The sequence below is a fragment of the Triticum aestivum genome, chromosome 5A (assembly GCF_018294505.1).
Source record: "Triticum aestivum cultivar Chinese Spring chromosome 5A, IWGSC CS RefSeq v2.1, whole genome shotgun sequence".
NCBI classification, from domain to species: domain Eukaryota; kingdom Viridiplantae; phylum Streptophyta; class Magnoliopsida; order Poales; family Poaceae; genus Triticum; species Triticum aestivum.
Genome location: NC_057806.1, coordinates 487,708,516 through 487,728,642, shown reverse-complemented (window position 1 = coordinate 487,728,642; position 20,127 = coordinate 487,708,516). Strand labels below are relative to the sequence as shown.

The 20,127-nt window shown below is 44.5% G+C and overlaps 1 protein-coding gene across 2 annotated transcripts; it reads right to left on the bottom strand.

Annotated features, from left to right (window-relative positions):
- Nucleotides 1-1,522: 1,522 nt before the first annotated feature.
- On the bottom strand, nt 1,523-10,698 carry LOC123104252 (LEAF RUST 10 DISEASE-RESISTANCE LOCUS RECEPTOR-LIKE PROTEIN KINASE-like 2.5). Of its 2 annotated transcripts, XM_044526032.1 has the most exons (5): nt 9,918-10,698; nt 9,636-9,757; nt 3,288-3,323; nt 2,036-3,113; nt 1,523-1,931 (listed from the first exon to the last, which is right to left on the bottom strand). In XM_044526032.1, exons 1-5 carry the CDS (start codon nt 10,613-10,615, stop codon nt 1,889-1,891), a joined length of 1,977 nt encoding a protein of 658 aa, XP_044381967.1. In that variant the 5' UTR covers nt 10,616-10,698; the 3' UTR covers nt 1,523-1,888. The 2 variants fall into 2 exon arrangements, with proteins under 2 accessions (XP_044381967.1, XP_044381968.1); XM_044526033.1 differs by lacking the exon at nt 1,523-1,931 and having other exon boundaries at nt 2,032-3,113.
- Nucleotides 10,699-20,127: the final 9,429 nt, after the last annotated feature.

Here is a 20,127-nt window from a genome sequence, read left to right as displayed (position 1 = left end):
TCCGGCGCTCTGCCCAGGGCCGGTCCTGACTTTTCAGAGGCCCGGGGCGAACTTAAAAAGTGGGCCTAATATAGTGAAAAATATATATTACATCGATGCATAGCACAATCGGTGCAAAAAAAAGATACAAAGCACAACATTTTTATGCCTAAAAAACATCCTTTTTTCATTACTAAATAAAATATATCGGATCTAACTTATCTGCTAGCATTTTCTTTCTTCTTTCTCAAAATCATGTTTTTAGCCAACATTTTACAAGAAAGGAGTCGAAATACCTGAATTTGTCTGATGAAAAATAAAAGAAATCCAGCTATCCAATCCCAAGCATATCAGGTCTTCCTAGGGTCCTCGTATCCTCAAATGAACAACCCCATACAGAAATAGAAGATCAGTCAGGGAATCGTTGGAAAACAAAGAAAAACAGTACAAAAGTCAAGCGGAAAAGGACTATGAAATTACAAGAACTTTGTAGGCCTTTGACCCAAGAAAATGTCCTGCTGCAACTTGCAAAGTAACTGAGCTTATGAAGTGTTGTCTCTGCCTGTGGCCGTCCGCTAGATGAGAATAGTTATAGGCAAATCCATAGAGGAGTGAGATGGAGAAACTGAAAGGGTATCAAAGGAATCAAGTATAGCAGCAATATCCATTAATTTGCTAGGTATGCTGCATGCTTCGGGAGTAGGAGCAGAAGGGGAACGAGGATACAGGAATAAGAAACGACGGCGGCTGGTGTTATGAGATGGATCGATTGAAACGAGACTTGGATTGTGCCTTTCACAGTTCAAGTAACCTACTAGTTTTTTTAACAGTACGTGCGCTATATGCTTTAAGGCCCGTCTTGTTCGATTGTGTAGTATATATATGCACAGGGTCGGGGCCCCCAATCAGGCTGGGCCCTAGGGCGTCGCCCTTCTTGCCCCTACCCAGGGCCGGCCCTGGCTCTGCCCATGCTCCTGCACTCCATCATGGTCCGAAGCAAGATCACCTACTATGCCATGCTGACGCCGGAGCGTCGCTATGAGATCCAGTAGCAGATCCGGGCGACGGAAGCCGCGCGCGCCGCCCGCATCGCGGCCGGGCTGCCTCCGGACTTGCCGGAGTTGGAGAAGGAGGAGGAGCAGTCAGGGGAAAAGGAGGAGGAGGAGATGGCTCCGATGGAGGTGGAGGAGGCGAAGGAGCCGGACCAGTAGGTGCCGCCCTTCAACATGGAGCAGGCGGAGGCGGAGTTCGTTGTCGCCTAGTCCGGCGAGATGGCGAAGTAGCAGGCCATTCTGGTGTCCATCCAGGATGATTCTATGTGAAGGCCAATCGGGTGTTCCTTCGGCGGGAGCAGGCGGAGTCCGACCCGCTCTTCGTCGAGCTCGACGCAGATAGAGGCGGAGGAGGCTGGAGCGGAGCAGCTGCAGCTGCAGTTGCCGCCCATGCTGCTGGAGCCGGGCACGGAGATTGTCGTGATCTCCGACGAGGAGTAGCTAGGATCGACGTAGTACGTAGGTTCTATTTTCTTTTACATGTCTTTGTATAGATATAGGAATTGAGTATGAGATGTCCAATGCAACAAGTGAAATTCGAGATGTGCCCGGTCACTCCTTGCAAACGCGCTCGGATGCGTCCGTGGACATTTGAGGGACCGGATTTGCCATATGTGGCTTTAGATACTCTAACATTCTTAATATTAACCGAATGGACAGTCTTTTCTGTCACACGCAGAATGTCGATCGGCTATCACCTGAGCTTATTGGCCTTGAAACGCAACAGAGGATCAGTAACTAGTGGTCACTACTTAATAATATTTCTTCTTCTTGTTCTCCCTTGAGACTTGCGAAACAATGTCCATGGCAACTCGCCATGCCTGAGGTACTTCATCTAAACCTTGGAACTGGCCTAGCTAGCTAGTTCTGCTATCGTTCTGTAGTTCATCCGAGTCATCCCTGTGCAGATGGAATTAGAAAGCGAGTTAAATCTAGTGCAAACCGCAAGTAGTTATCTGCAAAAGCAACATTTCAACATAAATAGAGAGTAATAGAAAACTCACTGTATAGGCGAGTAGATGAACTGCTTTGGTGGTATCTCGAGTTCATCTGTGCTTTTCTCAAACATTTCCAGAACCTTGCTCATCGTCGGGCGAGACGCCGGTGATATTTGTATGCACCACAACCCAATAGTGGCCATCTTCTTTGCGATCTCTTCAGGTCCATCAAATCCCAAGTCAAATGGTTGCAAGCTCCCAAATTGTGCGAGGTGACTGTGAGCCCAATCCGGGAAGTACACCTCACTTTCCCTCTCAACACTTGCTCGCAAGTTCTTCCTTCCTCCGACCATCTCCAAGAGCACCATCCCAAAGCTGTACACATCCGACTTTGTCGACACCACCCCGAACCGCCTCGAGAAGACCTCAGGCGCGATGAACCCGACCGTACCCCTCATGCCATCCATCGACAATAGGTAGCTCTCCTTGGGGTTGCACAACTTCGCCAGACCAAAATCGGCGATCTTTGGGACGAAGTCTTGGTCTAGGAGGATGTTTTGGGGCTTGATGTCAAAGTGTATGATTCGTGTGTTACACCCTCGGTGAAGATACTCCAATCCTCTCGCGATGCCCGTTGCGATCTCATATAGTGTCTCCCATCCAAGAGCTTGTTTCGAATTCTCGGTGTAGATGAATTTGTCCAGTGACCCATTAGGCATATAATCATAGATGAGAGCTCTCTTTGAACCCTCCAAACAGAAACCAAGCAGAGTGACAACATTGACGTGGGATGTCCTTCTAATGCTGATGACTTCATTTACAAATTCTTCTCCATTTCCGGTCGTGTCATGAAGGAACTTGACAGCGACATGGCGGCCATTCGGTAGGGTGCCCTTGTATACCATGCCATAGCCACCCTCCCCTAGCTTTTCACCAAATGATTTGGTTATTTTCTTGAGGTGTGAGAATTTGTACCTCTTGGGAGCTAGTGAGCCGTAGTTGCCCAATATTTCTTTGATGTTGTCCCTACGGTCGTTGTAGTCCTTTCCTGTCAATGACGGAAATGGAGATCTTCCACTTCTGTGAATCTTCAGAGCAATAGTGGAGCACGTCGTGACCAAAATAATTATTGCAACGGCCGAAACTGGAACAAAAAAACGTGTGATTACTTTTTAAGCAAGTAATTATTTTGACAAGATATAAATTATTTTGTAATACTATGACAACTAGCATATATTTAAGGTAATCAGGGAAAAACACATCCTTTTTTTTCTCAACTTGTCGATTAGAAGGGGATGGAAGGGTTTGGAAGTGATACCAGCCACAATTATGCCCAACTTGCGACGCTTAGAAGCTGCAACAAGAAAACAAGTGGTTAATCACGGTTATTCTCAGTCGAACTGTGTATGAATATGTATGATACATTTTACAACAGATAAATGCTACTTCATCCATTTCATATTATATAATGTGCATTTATAGTTTTCTCAAATGTCGAACTTCATAAACATTGATCAAGTTTATAGAGAACAATATCTATATCTACAATACCAAATATATATTATATAAAAATATATTTCATGATGTCTGCAGGGAGGATCTTGCACCACAGGATTCACTGATGGCGTTGGTATCTATTTCTGGTGGCTCTATTACTCCCAGTATCGTGGAGGCAGAGGTTGCTAAAATTGCTCAATACCAGCAACAGTGGACGTGGGAGGCTATACCGCATGGCAATGACGCTTTTCTCATGTCCTTTCCGAGTGAGGAGGTCTTACAGAGGGTGACGGGCTTCGCAGTATTTATCAAATCTCATAATGTCACTATCGAGTTTAAGCCATGGAATTCAGAGAAGATACCACACCGCTTCGAGCTAATTCCTATCTGGGTTCATGTGCATGGGGTGCCTCACGCTCTCCGCCACTTCTTGGGGCTTTGGGCAGTCGGCTCGGTGATTGGTTCTACTCTCGATGTTGATCTTCTTTGTTTGCGCCGGAGAGGAATTGTTCGTATCCAGTTAGCGGTACTAAACCTTGATTCTTTCAAAAGCAGCACACTTGACTCTCTTTCTTCCGACGTGGTGGTTCAAAGGAAAGGTTATGAGTTCCGGTACAGTCTTGAAGAAGCGGACTTTCGCGTTGATAGTGACTTTGTACCTCGAGTCTGGGAGCACGACGATGATCCAGGGGGCGACAAGGGGCATGCCAGGGAGGACTCTGTGAGGAACAATGATACAAGCAAGAGGTCCAAACCCACTTCATCATCCAACAATTCCTCGGACCCTACTTCATCGGGTGGTGTGGTGCCTATGCAAATGACCTCCATCGTCACACCTACGAGCTCTCATCGAGGCTTACCCGCCATGGCTGCTCCATCGCCATTAAGGGGGCCTTCTTCCTCGGGGTCGGATACTTCTTCTAGGGCTGCTTCTCCTACGACGTCAGAGCCACGACCCTCGACGCCGCCACCTTCGACTTGCTGGTCGCCACCGCCTAACCCCCATGTGGGGTCTTGCGGGCGCCCCGTGCCGGAGGGAACCGCTCCTTCGCCATCATCATCGCCCACTCCTGCTTCTCCGACTCGACGTGGTGGTGTGATATTCTCCCCATCCGTGCAAGCTAGCCAGGAGTCTGCCATGGCGGTGCTTCGCGCGTTATCTTCAACTCCTCCATCACAGGGAGGGGTGCCGGCTCCCGGGCTTGAGGAGGCTGAGGAGCAGCCTTCTCTATCTTCTTCATCGCTGCAGCAGCCCACCACGCCTTGCGGAATCGAGGTGATGGGCTCCGAGACCGATGTCACTCCTTCACCGCTGAGGCGCAGCGGGCGTCATCAGGTAGGGGCTGACGGATCAGCAGCCACCGACGAGGACACTATGGTGAAGGCCATGCGTAGCACTGCTGCACGTAACCTCGACTTCGAAGGCACCCCCTCTCGTAAATCTTTTATATCTTTTGATAATTCCAAAGTATCTTCAAATATTACTAGACTTGGGGTGTCACTAGGACGTAATGACAATGAGATAGATTTTTCGGTCAAGGCTCTAAAACAAGTGGAGTTCGACCGGCTTACGGTTGCTCCAAAGTTATCGAGCTTTGTCGACCCTCTACTGTCAGATGAGGAGGTGGAGGATGCTGATGCCAGCCATGAAGGCAAGCTCCTCTCTCATTTGATTAAAGACACGACTGAAGTAGACCTTGACGACACTGTATGTGACACTACGCTTTTTGAGCTTGTCGCAACGGTGCGCAAGAACAAGTCTAACTCAGCAAAGAAAAGAGGGCGCCCTTCTAAGAAAGTAAAGGTCTCTAAACATAAAGTTGGTTCAGCATGAGAGGCGTGTTCTGGAATAGCAGAGGTCTTGGCGACTTGGCTAAACACAAACACATTGCTGATTGTGTAAAGGATCATTCGTTGGACTTTGTGGCTATCGCTGAGTCGGGTAAACGTGATTTTCCAACACGAGATCTAGACCACTTTTCCTGTGGTTTTGATTACGAATGGCACGTCTTACCGCCGACAGGGAGGTCTGGGGGAATTTTGCTAGTTATTAACTCTACATACTTACAAATTTTGTCCACGTCTAAGGGGGAGTATCATATTAAATTCCACCTTCAAAAATAAGTCCGACAACTTCATCTGGAGTCAGGTGGCTGTATATGGCGCCGCTCAAGAGGAATTTAAGTCCGCATTTCTAAAAGAATTAGTCAACACCTGTCGAGACAATCCCCATCCCATGTTAATCGGGGGCATTTTAATATCCTTCGATATCAATAGGAAAAAAACAATGACCGGTTTGACACTAGGTGGCCTTTCCTCTTTAATGCTGTTATTGACAGCCTGGATCTGAGGGAGATCACGATGTCTGGTCGTCAGTATACCTGGGCCGATAACCGATCGGTGCCAACCTTTGAAAAACTAGACCGGGTGCTAGTTACCACTGATTGGGAATATAAATATCCCCTAGCCTCGGTTCGGGCACTAGAAAGAATTGAGGCCTTATCGGATCACTCTCCATTGCTAACCGATTTTGGACAACCAATCCCATGTTCTAATCGTCATCAGTTTAAATTTGAACTGGGATGGCTCACTAGAGAGGGATTTCATGAGCTGGTTAAGAAGGTGTGGGCGCGCCAGCCTCGCGGTAACACACCCATTCAATGATGGAATAATCGAATCCGCGCCTTGCATCGATTCCTTCGAGGATGGGCCAAACATACTGCTGGTATTTACAAAAAAGAAAAATGCGATTGTCTACCTTAATTGATACCCTTGATAAAATTGCGGAGATGAGGCCTCTGTCTGCTGTTGAGATTGAACAAAAAAGTAGTCTTAACGAGCATATTGCCCGCTTACTACGCGAGGAAGAGATTAAATGGTACCAACGTAGTAAGGCGGACTCGCTGGTGCAAGGTGATGATAATACGAAATACTTTCAAATGCTAGCCAATGGCAGGCATAGAAAGAAGCGTATATTCGCCCTTGACCAGGAGGAAGGCCGAATAGAGGGGGAAGTACCACTTAGAAATTTTATTACTAAGTTTTACAAAGACCTTTTTGGGCCTTCAGCTGAAACTAATTTTTAGTTGGACGAATCTGTTACTCATGACATTACTCAAGTAACAGAAGCGGAAAATGAATACCTAACCTCTCCGTTTTCTGAGGAGGAAATTCGAGTTGCTGTGTTTCAGATGGAACACAACAAGGCACCGGGACTGGATGGCTTTCCCGCAGAGTTCTATCAATGCTTTTGGGATGTGATTAAGGCAGACTTGGTTCAGTTGTTTAACCAACTGCATTCTGAGGACCTTGATATCTCTCGTTTAAACTTTGGGGAAATTATCCTATTGCCTAAGATTAAGGAGGCTAGTCGTATTCAACAATATCGACCGATTTGTCTCCTGAATGTAAGTTTTAAATTTTTTACGAAGATAGCGACTAATCGATTGAATGGTGTAGCTGATCATGTCGTAAAACCCACTCAAACAACATTTATGCAAGGACGAAACATATTAGATGGAGTGGTCGTCCTGCACGAAACTGTACATGAACTGCACCGGAAAAAGTTGAACGGTGTCATTCTTAAAATTGATTTTGAGAAAGCCTACGACAAAGTTAAGTGGCCCTTCCTGTTGCAAACCTTGCGCATGAAGGGGTTTTCACAAAAATGGTGTCGCTGGGTAGAGAGCTTTGCCTCTGGAGGTAGTGTGGCCATAAAAGTTAACGACGACGTTGGCAACTACTTTCAGACACGTAAGGGGCTTCGTCAAGGTGACCCCGCATCTCCCATTCTGTTTAACATAGTCGCTGACATGCTAGCTACCCTTGTTGAGCGGGCTAAGCTGGATGGTCAAATTAGTGGAGTCATTCCACACTTGCTAGAAGATGGTCTATCCATTCTACAATATGCAGATGACACGATACTATTCTTGGATCATGATTTAGATAAGGCACGAAATCTCAAGCTGCTCTTATGTGCTTTCAAGGAACTTTCAGGACTCAAAATTAATTTTCATAAAAGCGAACTTTTTTGCTTTGGCAATGCTGCAGAATCAGCACCCGAATATGCCGAGATTTTTGGATGCCAGCTTGGGCAGTTTCCGATTCGGTATCCGGGTATTCCCATACACTATCGGCGGTTAACTATCGCTGAGTGGAGGCATGTGGAAGAGAGACTTGAGAAACGATTAGCCAGTTGGAAGGCCAAACTCTTGTCTTATGGGGGCCAACTGATCTTGATCAATTCCGTCCTAAGCAACATGGTTTTATATATGTTGTCATTCTTCCACCTGCCGAAAGGGGTTCTACAACGGCTAGATTACTTTAGATCCAGATTTTTTTGGCAGTGTGATAACAAAACAAAGAAATATCGACTTGCTAGGTGGAGCGTATTATGCAGACCTAAAAGTCAGGGGGGCCTGGGAATCCAAGACCTTGAGATTAAAAATATCTCTCTTCTCAGCAAGTGGGTTTATAAACTACTCATTGAGAATGGAGTATGGCAGAAAATCATTCGCAATAAGTATGTGGGATCCAATGCCATTTCTCAACTACATTGGAAACCTGGGGATTCACATTTTTGGAGTGGTGTCATGAAGGCCAAGAAATTCTTCTTTCAATTTGGGACCTTCTCGGTTAGGGACGGTTCTCAGGTTCGTTTCTGGGAAGATACCTGGCTAGGGAACAACTCACTAGTGGTGCAATATCCGAGCTTGTACCGGATTGTTAGACATAAATTCGTCACGATCAAACAAGTCTTAGGACAAGAAAACCCCGATATTTCTTTTCGTAGGGATCTTTTGGGCACTCGCCTGACAACATGGAATGAATTACTCACTCGTTTGGAGGACATTCAATTGTCAGATGAGCCGGACACTTTTCGATGGAATTTGCATCAGAATGGCAAATTTTCGGTCAAATCCATGTATGATGCAATGGTCCATTGTGATGTTCCAGTTGATAATAGAAAATTATGGAAGCTAAAAATCCCTCTAAGAGTGAAGATATTCCTTTGGTTTCTAAACAAAGGAGTCATTCTAACTAGAGATAACCTCACACGACGAAACTGGCACGGGTCCAAGACATGTGTCTTTTGCCAACATGACGAGACTATCAAACACTTATTTTTTTGAGTGCAAGTTCGCTCGGGCAGTTTGGGCCATGGTCCAAGTAGCTTACAATTTATACCCACCACGTAGTGCACGAAATATGTTCGGCAACTGGTTGCGGCGTATTGATAAACAATTTTCTGCATATATTTTTGCGGAAGCGGCGGCCTTATGCTGGGCAATGTGGCTTACCAGGAATGATGTGGTTTTTAACAATAAATGTGTCTCATCTCTTATGCAGGTTATCCATGTTTGTACACGATGGCTCCGTATCCTGCAGAAGCCGGATGACAGGGACTTTTTTATGATGGCATCTACATGGCTGGAGCGTACGGCCAGGGAGGTTTTCTACCCACATGGATGGCGGTGTGATTTACGGATAGGATCTACCGTTTCTTAGGATGGACACGTTTTATTGCTTGGCATTGTATCGAGTTATTTTAGTTTTAGGGTGCTCTGAACTTTTTGGCTGTGTGCATCTAGCTATGCAGAGGCCGGGCTTTCTTTCAATCCGATTGTATCACCTCGATATATCTATTCAATGAAAAGTCCTTTATAAAAAAAAATGATGAATTTAATGATATTGATCTGGTATTCTAGATGTCGATAACACTCTAAACTTGGTCAAAATTTCACTTTCAAAAACTGAACCTTTTTTTGAGGGAACCTTTCAAAAACTGAATCTAATATAGACTACTTCTGGGATACACTATATATTTTGTAACGGGTACTACATTATTTAGTTGCATGTACTTATTAATCAGTTATTGCAAAGCTTCTACGTTCTACGTTGACGTCACAACCAGTCAAGCAAGGGGCTCAGACGGGTTGGTTGTACGTTCTGCCGCTGTTTCAATTCATTCAGTGAATGAATTCCTTTCATTTCATGGGACCAGCAGCTTGCTGCTTTAATCACGAGGGCCGAGAATTTATGATCGCACCCGATCGGTCGATCGATCAAGACGAAGTGAGAGACCAGGACCTCACCTGATCTCACCTACTAGTGTACATCGCTTTCCCACCAATAATTCATTAATGAAGCTACTTCACATTTAACTCACCTCTTGAGGGGGACGACGGCGCCGGCGCCACGATGATCCTGGTTGTGTTGGGCGGCATGTAGAAGGGCACCACCTCGAACCTCGTGTAGCATGTCAGCGAGTAGGCTCGCCCTCCTTTCGTCCTACGCATACATGTCCGACAGGTACGAGAGTATGCATGCATGCATGCATGTCCGGCCGTGGTGTCAGTCCTCAACTCCTCATACGCCGCCGGCCGGCAGCAGGCAGCTACGACGTAGATGAACGCATGCGATTGAACTATATAATACTAGAGCTACTTACATGGGCAACGACGCGGCGATGCTCTGGAGGCAGAGGCGGCAGTCGGCGGGGGACAGGCCCGCCACGCACTGCGCGAACCCGTACAGGCTCTCGTCGGCGGTGATGTTGGTCTGCCCGAACGCGGCGAGCGGACGCGGCCGGCCGTCCGCTCCGGCCTCGGCGGCCGCGGGAGCGAGGCGGTCCATGAGCCGATTGAGCGCGGCGCCGTACCTGTCGGCCTCGCCGGCGCTGGTCATGTTGCCGTTGTAGAAGGAGAACCTCTGCACCGTGTCCGGCTCCGGCCGCGCGAGCTCCCTTCCGTCCGCCGCCGGGTCCGCGTACCGGAGCAGGCAGTTGTTGTACAGCATGCTAGCGGACGCAGCGCGCGGGCACGCCAGCGTCACGTTCCCGGCCGCCATGCGCAGGCACAGCCGGCACACCTCCGGCGGGCCGGCGTCCGCGTAGCACAAGGCCAGCCCGTACGGCGCGCCATCCTTCGCCTGCTGACTGCGGAACACGGTAGCGTCGCCGTCGCGGGAGCGGCTGGCGGCAGCGACCACGTCCCGGAGCACGCTGCGGAGGCTGGCCCCGTAGGTGCTCCCCGCGGTGTAGTTCGCCGGCGAGCACTGGTCCCAGACCTGCACCGTCTGCGCGAGCGCTCCCGGGGCGGCACAGACGGCGAGGAGCACGGCGACGGAGACGAGAGCGTGGGTGGCCATTGCTCTGCGCTCTGCTACTGAGAAAGATCGATCGAGACCAAAGCGAAGTCGACCTCTATGTGTGCGAGGAGTGAGTAGTAAAGTGGTCTTTGTTTATTTTGCCACAGACGACCTCTATGCGTGGGTCTCCCGGATGGGTCCACAAAGTGCGTCCATCATTTATTTTGTAACTAGTGCTATGATTGTGCGGTGTTCGGCGACGGTTGGTCGTCGCACTGGCGATGGTCTTGCGGAGTAAGAGATGGTCTTGTATAGGGGTGGGCATAAAAACCGGCGCCCGGGCCGAATGGCTTGCCTGTCCGCTTTGTTGAAGGGAGAGAGAGGATTGATGAAATAGTTGTTCGTTGTATTGCTTGAGTCTCGTGGGTATATACATAGAAGTACATGAACATTTTGGAGTACAAGACAAGGTAGAATAATATCCTACGCTATCCTAGTTTTCTTAATAATCACGATACTCAACACCCTCCGCAGTCACAACAGTAGCGACGCAGACGATGAGACTGCAGAAGAATTCTGTAACATCCCAAAATTCTAAATTTTGGAATGTTATAATAATTAAAATATATGATTGTTGATTGATTGTTGAGTGATTGATTGAGTGAAATTTATTAGAATTTTAAACTTTTGAAGTTTTGTTGAGAGGGAATAAAAAGGACATTCCAAAAAAAAAATTCTGTTTGAAAATATTTGAATTTGGAAATATTTCAAACTTCATGCCACTCAATGATCCTCATGATTTCTTCAATGAAAGAGAGTGGGAAGTAAAGAAAAATTTCATTTTGAAGTTGTCATTTAATTTTTTTTTACTCAAAGTGGCATTTGAGTTTTATTCAAAAACTTTTCTGACAAAGAACACTTGAACAAAAGTGTTGAGAGGGAGTAACATGACACCCCAAAAATGTTGGAATAAATTTTCCCTAGAGTTTTGAAAGTCATTTTGATTTTTGTTTGAATTTTAAAAAAATGACTTTTCAAAAAGTATTTTATTTCCCCTGGAAAATATCCCATTAAATTGGGCTTATTTTTCTGATCATTTTGATATATAATACTCCTATATTTTGTTTTCATTTTATTTTCTAAAATGATTTTTCTTCGTGGGTTATTCAAAAAAAGGGAAGGTACTATTTTTTTGGGCCAAATCCGTCCCGGTCCGAACCGAATCATCTCCTTCCTCCACGCAAGATACTCACGATCTACAGCCACCGCCGGAGCATCGCCGGAATCGCGGGATTCGCGAAATCCCTCGCCCCCTCCTCCAAGACGACCTCCTCCCCCTATAAATAGCCACATCGCGCATCCATTCCCCCACCTAGTCCCTCCTCTCCTCGCCCCACGTTGCCGAGCCGCCCCGCCGGAGTTCGCCGGAGCCGCCGCCGCCATTTGCTCCGCCCCACCCACCACCGGCCCTCCCCGCCACCCACCGCCGCCACCAGCTGCTCCGCCCCGACTCCGCCGCCCCCGCCCATCCCCTCGCCTCGCCCGGAGGACCACCGGAGCCACTCCGCCCGAGCCCCTCGCCGGAACAGCTACAGTAATCCCGACCTGCCTTTTTTTTGTTCTGTTTTTAAAACAGAATAGTTTCAATCTTGTAAAATCCGCAGTTAATTATCTACGAGGTATTTTTGAGTGATTCCAACTGCCTTGGATCACAAATTTTATGAAGTTTCTGTTAGTTCAATTGTATTTCATATTTGAGCAGTTTAAATTTGTGTTTGTATGAATTTTCTCAAATCACTAGATTTGAGCTATTTTGAGTTAGGAATATTATTTTTGACCGATTCTTTTTGCTACTGGTTACTTATTAGACTAGCTACGCAGTAGTGTTTAGTTTGCATGTTAGTGAGTTAGTTAGATTAGCTTTTTATTGTAAACAGTACTGTTTACTCTGTTTTTAGTACCGTTTGTAGTTTAATTATTATTAATTAGTTTCTTTTGCTAGTTTTCGCCAGTGTGTCATATATTCTATTGTTTAACAGTAGGTGATTTCTAGGATTATTAGACTTAGTATTCTTGAGGTTCTAGGTGTTGTTTGTTGTATGACTAGTTGCTAGCAATAGGAATAGTGTTAGAGGTTCTAGGTACTGTTAGAATTTTATTATAGGAAAAATACTTTATGTTACATAGCGAATAATTATTTTTACCTTGTGTTAAGTATTTTTTGTTTTAGGATTTTTACTTGTTGTTAGGTAGAGTTGTTGTGGTGTAGATTAGCCCTATAAGTTTATTTGAGTGATTTGGAGTTTTATTTGGTTTTTTACGTTCGATCCTATTTCGATTTCGTTGTTATTTTGATTGTTATGATTGAGTGCTAGAATGATTGCTTATGTGAATACTATGCTTGCTTGTATAGATTTCATCGGAGAGTGACGACTAGTTTATCAAGTTTTTAAGAGCGATAATATCTTCACCAACTGGCCAGGCAAGTTCACTTTGACCATGTTTTCCATACCTATGTTTATTTGCATGTAGTATCACCCTTTTAACAGTCTCTCCAGTAGTGTTATTGAATCTTGTAGTTGAGTAGAATGCATGAGGTAGGAACCATCTCCCTGTTACCAAACCCGGGACGTTATATATTTTTAATGCTACGCTATAGTAGACGGGGTTTGGTATGAGTGCATGAGAGTGGTGTGAAGAAGGAGGACTCTACGTCAATGGCGACAACTTCATGATGGCACCGGCAAGGACTGCATCTTCAGGACTCCTCAAGATTTTCGAGACTCGAGACAAGAATTCAATACACACTACTGGGTGAAGGACGGTTGACGGGCACCCTGGAGAAACCAGTGGTTGGCCGGGATGCATGGAGAAGCGCCATGACATCTTGCGGAAAGCTTCACCCAGACTCAAAGAGACGGAAGGATACTTCATCCCCGGAAGCTTACCTGTGCAACCGCAAGTCACTATGGGCTCTGGCTTGGTTGACCTTAGTGGTGACTCTGGCTGGGACGGTGCTAGCAGATGTAGAACTACGGTAGGATTGGATGAGCACCGGACAGTGGTCAGAGGAACTCTTCGGAAGACCATGTTTCGGTCATCTTGTTCTCAAACACCCTGAAGTGCGAGAATGTAAAGAGAGGGATCGAATCTTGCGGGTAAAGTGTACAAACCTCTGCAGAGGGTTAAAACCTAATCGATTAGCCGTGTCCCCGGTTACGGACAATTTGAGCCTCTGGACTTGGATCTATCTCGGAACTCTCAACACCGGACTGCTAAATTAATTGTGGGCAACTTATGATGATTTGGGCTATGAGACATCGGTTGGCGGAACCATGTCATGATAGAAAACTCCATAGTACAGACTCCGGATAATTCCTTTGATGTAGGGACAATAAAACCAGCTTTTACGCAAACAAAACTCAGATACAGAGCCACAAAGCCATACTGCATATAGTATAGTTTATCATCTGTTTTCTCTTATGGTGATCTTGCCGGTACATTCAATGTACTGACCTACACGGCTGCAACGTCTCATGTTGCAGATATGTTTCTTCCGACGAGTAAGAGTTACGTCATAGGGTTATGGTCTACACTCAACCTGCCGATGGCGTTGATGGGACTCCACACCCGATTGTTTGTTTCCGCTGAGACTTATGAGGTATATATTAGTTTTACGTTATTTATACATGTGATTGCACTTTGATATATACATTGATGTACTGTGTGTGCCAGCATACCGATCCAGGGATGGCACAGATACACAGAGGCTTGACCGTCTGAGGTCGGGTCGCTACAGATATGGTATCAGAGCACATGTTGACTGTAGGACGTGACCCTAGAAATCGGAAAGCTCCTAGGACAGGAAATCTCTAAAACTTTATTTTCAAAAGAATCCATTACTTCTCATCTTTTCTGATTTTATCAAATATCTTCTCTTACCTCAAATAGTTAGAATATACCCCTTTTCCCTTTTGACCACACGGAGGATCAACTGAAGCCGCTCCAAGAAGGACAAGATATCGGACAACCGATGACCATTTCAGAGTAAATAGGATTTCACCATGCATTAAAATAGTTGAAGCTACAACAGTTGAAGACTCCGGAGACTCGAAGAATCTGAAGATTCTAAAGATTTATTTGACTTTTAGAAGACCAAACCCATGTTATATACTTATGTTAGATCTGACGATTTGTGAACTGTCATCTGTTTGATGTTTTTCCGACAACCACAAATAAAACCCATTTTCAAAACTATTGCTTGTATTGTGTGTATCCCTCCCCACCTCTCTCTTATCTCACCCTAAAACCCTTGGACCCAGTAGATGATGAATGAAGTTGGACTGGTATTCTCTGGACCGAAAACCCAGCCGGAGGCAGAGCTATGGATTCAGAACATGGAGAATCACTTCGGGAGCAATTTGGTTTCAAGGAAGAATGAAGTATCATATGCTCTTTAGTACTTTGGAGGAAGTGCTGCAACATGGTGGCATATGCATCAAGCTATACAGGGATGGAATGGAGCAAGGACTTGGGAAGAATTCAAGAAGACTCTGACAAGATCACGTCTTATCCAGAAGCACCATGATACCCCAAGAAATAAACCTTGTTCCTGCAAAATTTGCGGAGAAATAGAACACACCCAGGAGAAACACAAGGATGGATGCCCTCATTGTAAGGAGAAACACCCAGCTGAGGAATGCGCAACTAGTCAGGTGACTTGTTTCTTGTGTGAAGGAACCACCCACTACCCAGCTCAGTGTCACATTTACCCCACAGTGCAACAAACTATTCAGAAGCAGGAAGAAGGAATGAAAGAAGCCCTCCGAGAAGTTATGAAAGAACATGTGATTAGGGAAAGTGTTGAAGACCCTGATGGAGAAAGCCTCAACAGATTTTACTCCAATGCCTGTTATTCATGTGGAGAAGAAGGACATTTTTCACAGTATTGCACCAAGGAAAGAAAAGAGTATCTGGGATACTTCCCGACAGAAGCAGTGGAGTTTGATCCACAGGGAATAGGACGTTTGATCAGAACGAAGAAAACCAAGAAGAGAAAACAAAGATGCCCTCAGAACAACCCAATTTCTGCAAAGAGGGACAAGAGTCATATTACCTGTTTTGAATGTAAGGACGTCGGGCATTATGCCAATGATTGTCTCGAAAGGAAGCAAGGTACTCAAGGAGCAGGCACCATCACCAAGAAGCCTCGAGACATGCTGGAAGTTATTTGTTTCCGTTGCAAGGAAGCAGGACATTTTGCTAGGGATTGTTCAAATCATGAGAAAGCTAGAGCTGAGTAGTGGAGATGTTGATATCAGTAATAAGGGTAGTAAGGAAAACACTTTTTCGTGAGAATGCGGGGTTGAGTTATGTAATAGATTACTCAGAGATTGTAAAATTCATGACTCAATAAAGTTGATATGTCATATGCTGAAAGGCTTTAAGGAGTTGTTATGTTTTATCTTGGAAAGTAATATTCTGGGTGAACATGGAAGAAAATGAGTTGTGATGCATAAACTGGATGTTGGAAATTGAGTTTGAAGTTTTGTTTGAATGATATGAATGTGTACCCAAGGAGATGTGTATCTTATGCTGAGCACCATTTTTGTTTTACAACTGCAGATGACGACCCTTTATGAGTCTTTCCTTAAGGGCCCGGAAACGATCATGACCCTGACAAGTGATCATGACTACCCGAAGATCCTGAAGGACATGATGAAGCATATTCACCTTGAAGGAGATGCAATCTACAAAGGCTACCCCTTCATGCAAAAGGGAGTGGAACTTTGGTATGTGGAGGTACACCTCCACCGTATGAAAGGAGTTTGCCCAAAGATGATGGGGCAATACTTTTTCATCTCACGTGTACCAGAAGCAACTTTCTTCGACGCTGTTCGTGAAGCAGCCATGGAAGCCATATGCCAGATCGGAGAAATACTTGAAGCAAGACTCCGTTATACTCAGGAATACCTAAGAGAAGTGCATGCAGAGATGATGGAGGTGAAGCTCAAGGCCACCACGATGAAACAGAGGATTGAAGATTTCAAGGAGCATGTCGCCCAATTCCAGTGGGACCGAAGGATCCTCAAGGAGGAAAAATGAATAAAGTGGGAAGTAATGCTTGACCATTCCAAACCATGTGGATGGCGGCATTTGTAATAAAGTATTTTTTGGAATTTGGATTTATGAAAAATGGTTAAGGAGGTAATAAAAGATTTGATATGAAAATAATATGATTTATGGATGAACTAGTGCATTTCATTTAAGTGTGGTATTACTTCGTAAAGTCACAGAATCAATGAAGAAAAAAAAGGGCGTTGTTCATGACGGTCCATAGTAAGGAGCCGGACGAAATACGTTGGAGTTTGATTATGATAGTTACCCCAAGAGTATGACAAAATGAAGTACTATTGGATTTAAAGGAGGTTTAATGTTGGAATATGGAACAACGGTAACTCCACGGATGAGTTAACACTATGCAAGCGCTGAAGTGGACCCATAACCCACAGGCCCAGGATTTGACAAAGGCACAAGCACAATCTTGTTGAAGGAAGAATTCTGGAAGAAGCTGTGAATTGATCAGCAGACATTACATAGGATGTTACGTAAACCCCGAGATTGTGAAGAACGATAGATGTTTTGTTCAGCTTGCAGAATCAATGGATTTACCCGAACCTAGTTCGAGGACAAGAGAAATGTCTGCAAAGCTTGTGAGGATGCCCGACTGTTAGAAATACGAGATTCGCTAAACCTTATACAGGGTAATGATCTGGGTGCGGAATGAATTGATCACCATACCGACTTAATCTTATCATTCACTCTTGATATTTGGAATGGTAAATCTGAGAGACTTACCCATAGTAAAGTGACGACGCTCGTTGAAGCCTTTCTTAAGCCTTAGAATGGTATGATGATAAACCCATGTACATGGCAGCTGTTGCCAATCGTAGATTATACTGTGAGAATGAAGCCAATGCCCTTTTTCTGCAGAAACCATTAATGGTAGGCCACCATGAGTATTTCGATAGTTGTCTAGAATGGACGCAGACCTATCAGCTAAGATCGAGTCTCGGACGAACTTCATCTTTGACGAAGCGACCAAAGATTTTGAGGAAAACGCTATGCTTCTGGCAGAAGAGCGTTAATGAAGGAGCTATTGTAAGATATGTGAAGAGATAGATATTGTCGGCACTCCGGAGGAAGTATCTGAGTTTATTGGAACTGTAACCTTGCTTTTAAGTGTGGTAGCACCCCTGACCCTTCCGGCCAAAATATTTGCTAGAAGACCCCCAACCCCTAACCTTTTCTTGCTAGCCTCTTCGAATCTCGAGGACGAGATTCATTTTAAGTGTGGTAGTTTGTAACATCCCAAAATTCTAAATTTTGGAATGTTATAATAATTAAAATATATGATTGTTGATTGATTGTTGAGTGATTGATTGAGTGAAATTTATTAGAATTTTAAACTTTTGAAGTTTTGTTGAGAGGGAATAAAAAGGACTTTCCAAAAAAAAGTTTCTGTTTGAAAATATTTGAATTTGGAAATATTTCAAACTTCATGGCACTCAATGATCCTCATGATTTATTCAATGAAAGAGAGTGGGAAGTAAAGAAAAATATTCATTTTGAAGTTGTCATTTAATTTATTTTTTTAACTCAAAGTGGCATTTGAGTTTTATTCAAAAACTTTTCTGACAAAGAACACTTGAACAAAAGTGTTGAGAGGGAGTAACATGACACCCCAAAAATGTTGGAATAAATTTTCCATAGAGTTTTGAAAGTCATTTTGATTTTTGTTTGAATTTAAAAAAAATGACTTTTCAAAAAGTATTTTATTTGCCCCTGGAAAATATCCCATTAAATTGGGCTTATTTTTCTGATCATTTGATATATAATACTCCTATATTTTGTTTTCATTTTATTTTCTAAAATGATTTTTCTTCGTGGCTTATTCAAAAAAAATGGAAGGTACTGTTTTTTTGGGCCAAATCCGGCCCGATCCGAACCGAATCATCTCCTTCCTCCAGGCAAGATACTCACGATCTACAGCCACCACCGGAGCATCACCGGAATCGCGGGATTCGCGAAATCCCTCGCCCCCTCCTCCAAGACGACCTCCTCCCCCTATAAATAGCCACATCGCACATCCATTCCCCCACCTAGTCCCTCCTCTCCTCGCCCCACGTCGCCGAGCTGCCCCGCCGGAGTTCGTCGGAGCCGCCGCCGCCATTTGCTCCGCCCCAGCCACCGCCGGCCCTCCCCGCCACCCACCGCTGCCACCAGCCACTCCGCCCCGCTCCGCCGCCCCCGCCCATCCCCTCTCCTCACCCGTAGGACCACCGGAGCCACTCCGCCCGAGCCCCTCGCCGGAACAGCTACAGTAATCCCGGCCTGCCTTTTTTTCGTTCTGTTTTTAAAACAGAATAGTTTCAATCTTGTAAAATCCGCAGTTAATTATCTACGAGGTATTTTTGAGTGATTCCAACTGCCTTGGATCACAAATTTTATGAAGTTTCTGTTAGTTCAATTGTATTTCATATTTGAGCAGTTTAAATTTGTGTTTGTATGAATTTTATCAAATCACTAGATTTGAGCTATTTTGAGTTAGGAATATTATTTTTGACCGATTCTTTTTGCTACTGGTTACTTATTAGACTAGCTACGCAGTAGTGTTTAGTTTGCATGTTAGTGAGTTAGTTAGATTAGCTTTTTATTGTAAACAGTACTGTTTACTATGTTTTTAGTACTGTTTGTAGTTTAATTATTACTAATTAGTTTCTTTTGCTAGTTTTTGCCAGTGTGTCATATATTCTATTGTTTAACAGTAGGTGATTTCTAGGATTTATTAGACTTAGTATTCTTGAGGTTCTAGCTGTTGTTTGTTGTATGACTAGTGTTAGAGGTTCTAGGTACTGTTAGAATTTTATTATAGGAAAAATACTTTATGTTACATAGAAAATAAGTATTTTTTACCTTGTGTTAAGTATTTTTTGTTTTAGGATTTTTACTTGTTGTTAGGTAGAGTTGTTGTGGTGTAGATTAGCCCTATAAGTTTATTTGACTGATTTGGAGTTTTATTTTGTTTTTACCTTTGATCCTATTTCGATTTCGTTGTTATTTTGATTGTTATGATTGAGTGCTAGAATGATTGCTTATGTGAATACTATGCTTGCTTGTATAGATTTCATCAGAGAGTGACGACTAGTTTATCAAGTTTTTAAGAGCGATAATATCTTCACCAACTGGCCAGGCAAGTTCACTTTGACCATGTTTTCCATACCTATGTTTATTTGCATGTAGTATCACCCTTTTAAAAGTCTCTCCAGTAGTGTTATTGAATCTTGTAGTTGAGTAGAATGCATGAGGTAGGAACCATCTCCCCGTTAACAAACCCGGGACGTTATATATTTTTAATGCTACGCTATAGTAGACGGGGTTTGGTATGAGTGCATGAGAGTGGTGTGAAGAAGGAGGACTCTACGTCAATGGCGACAACTTCATGATGGCACCGGCAAGGACTGCATCTTCAGGACTCCTCAAGATTTTCGAGACTCGAGACAAGAATTCAA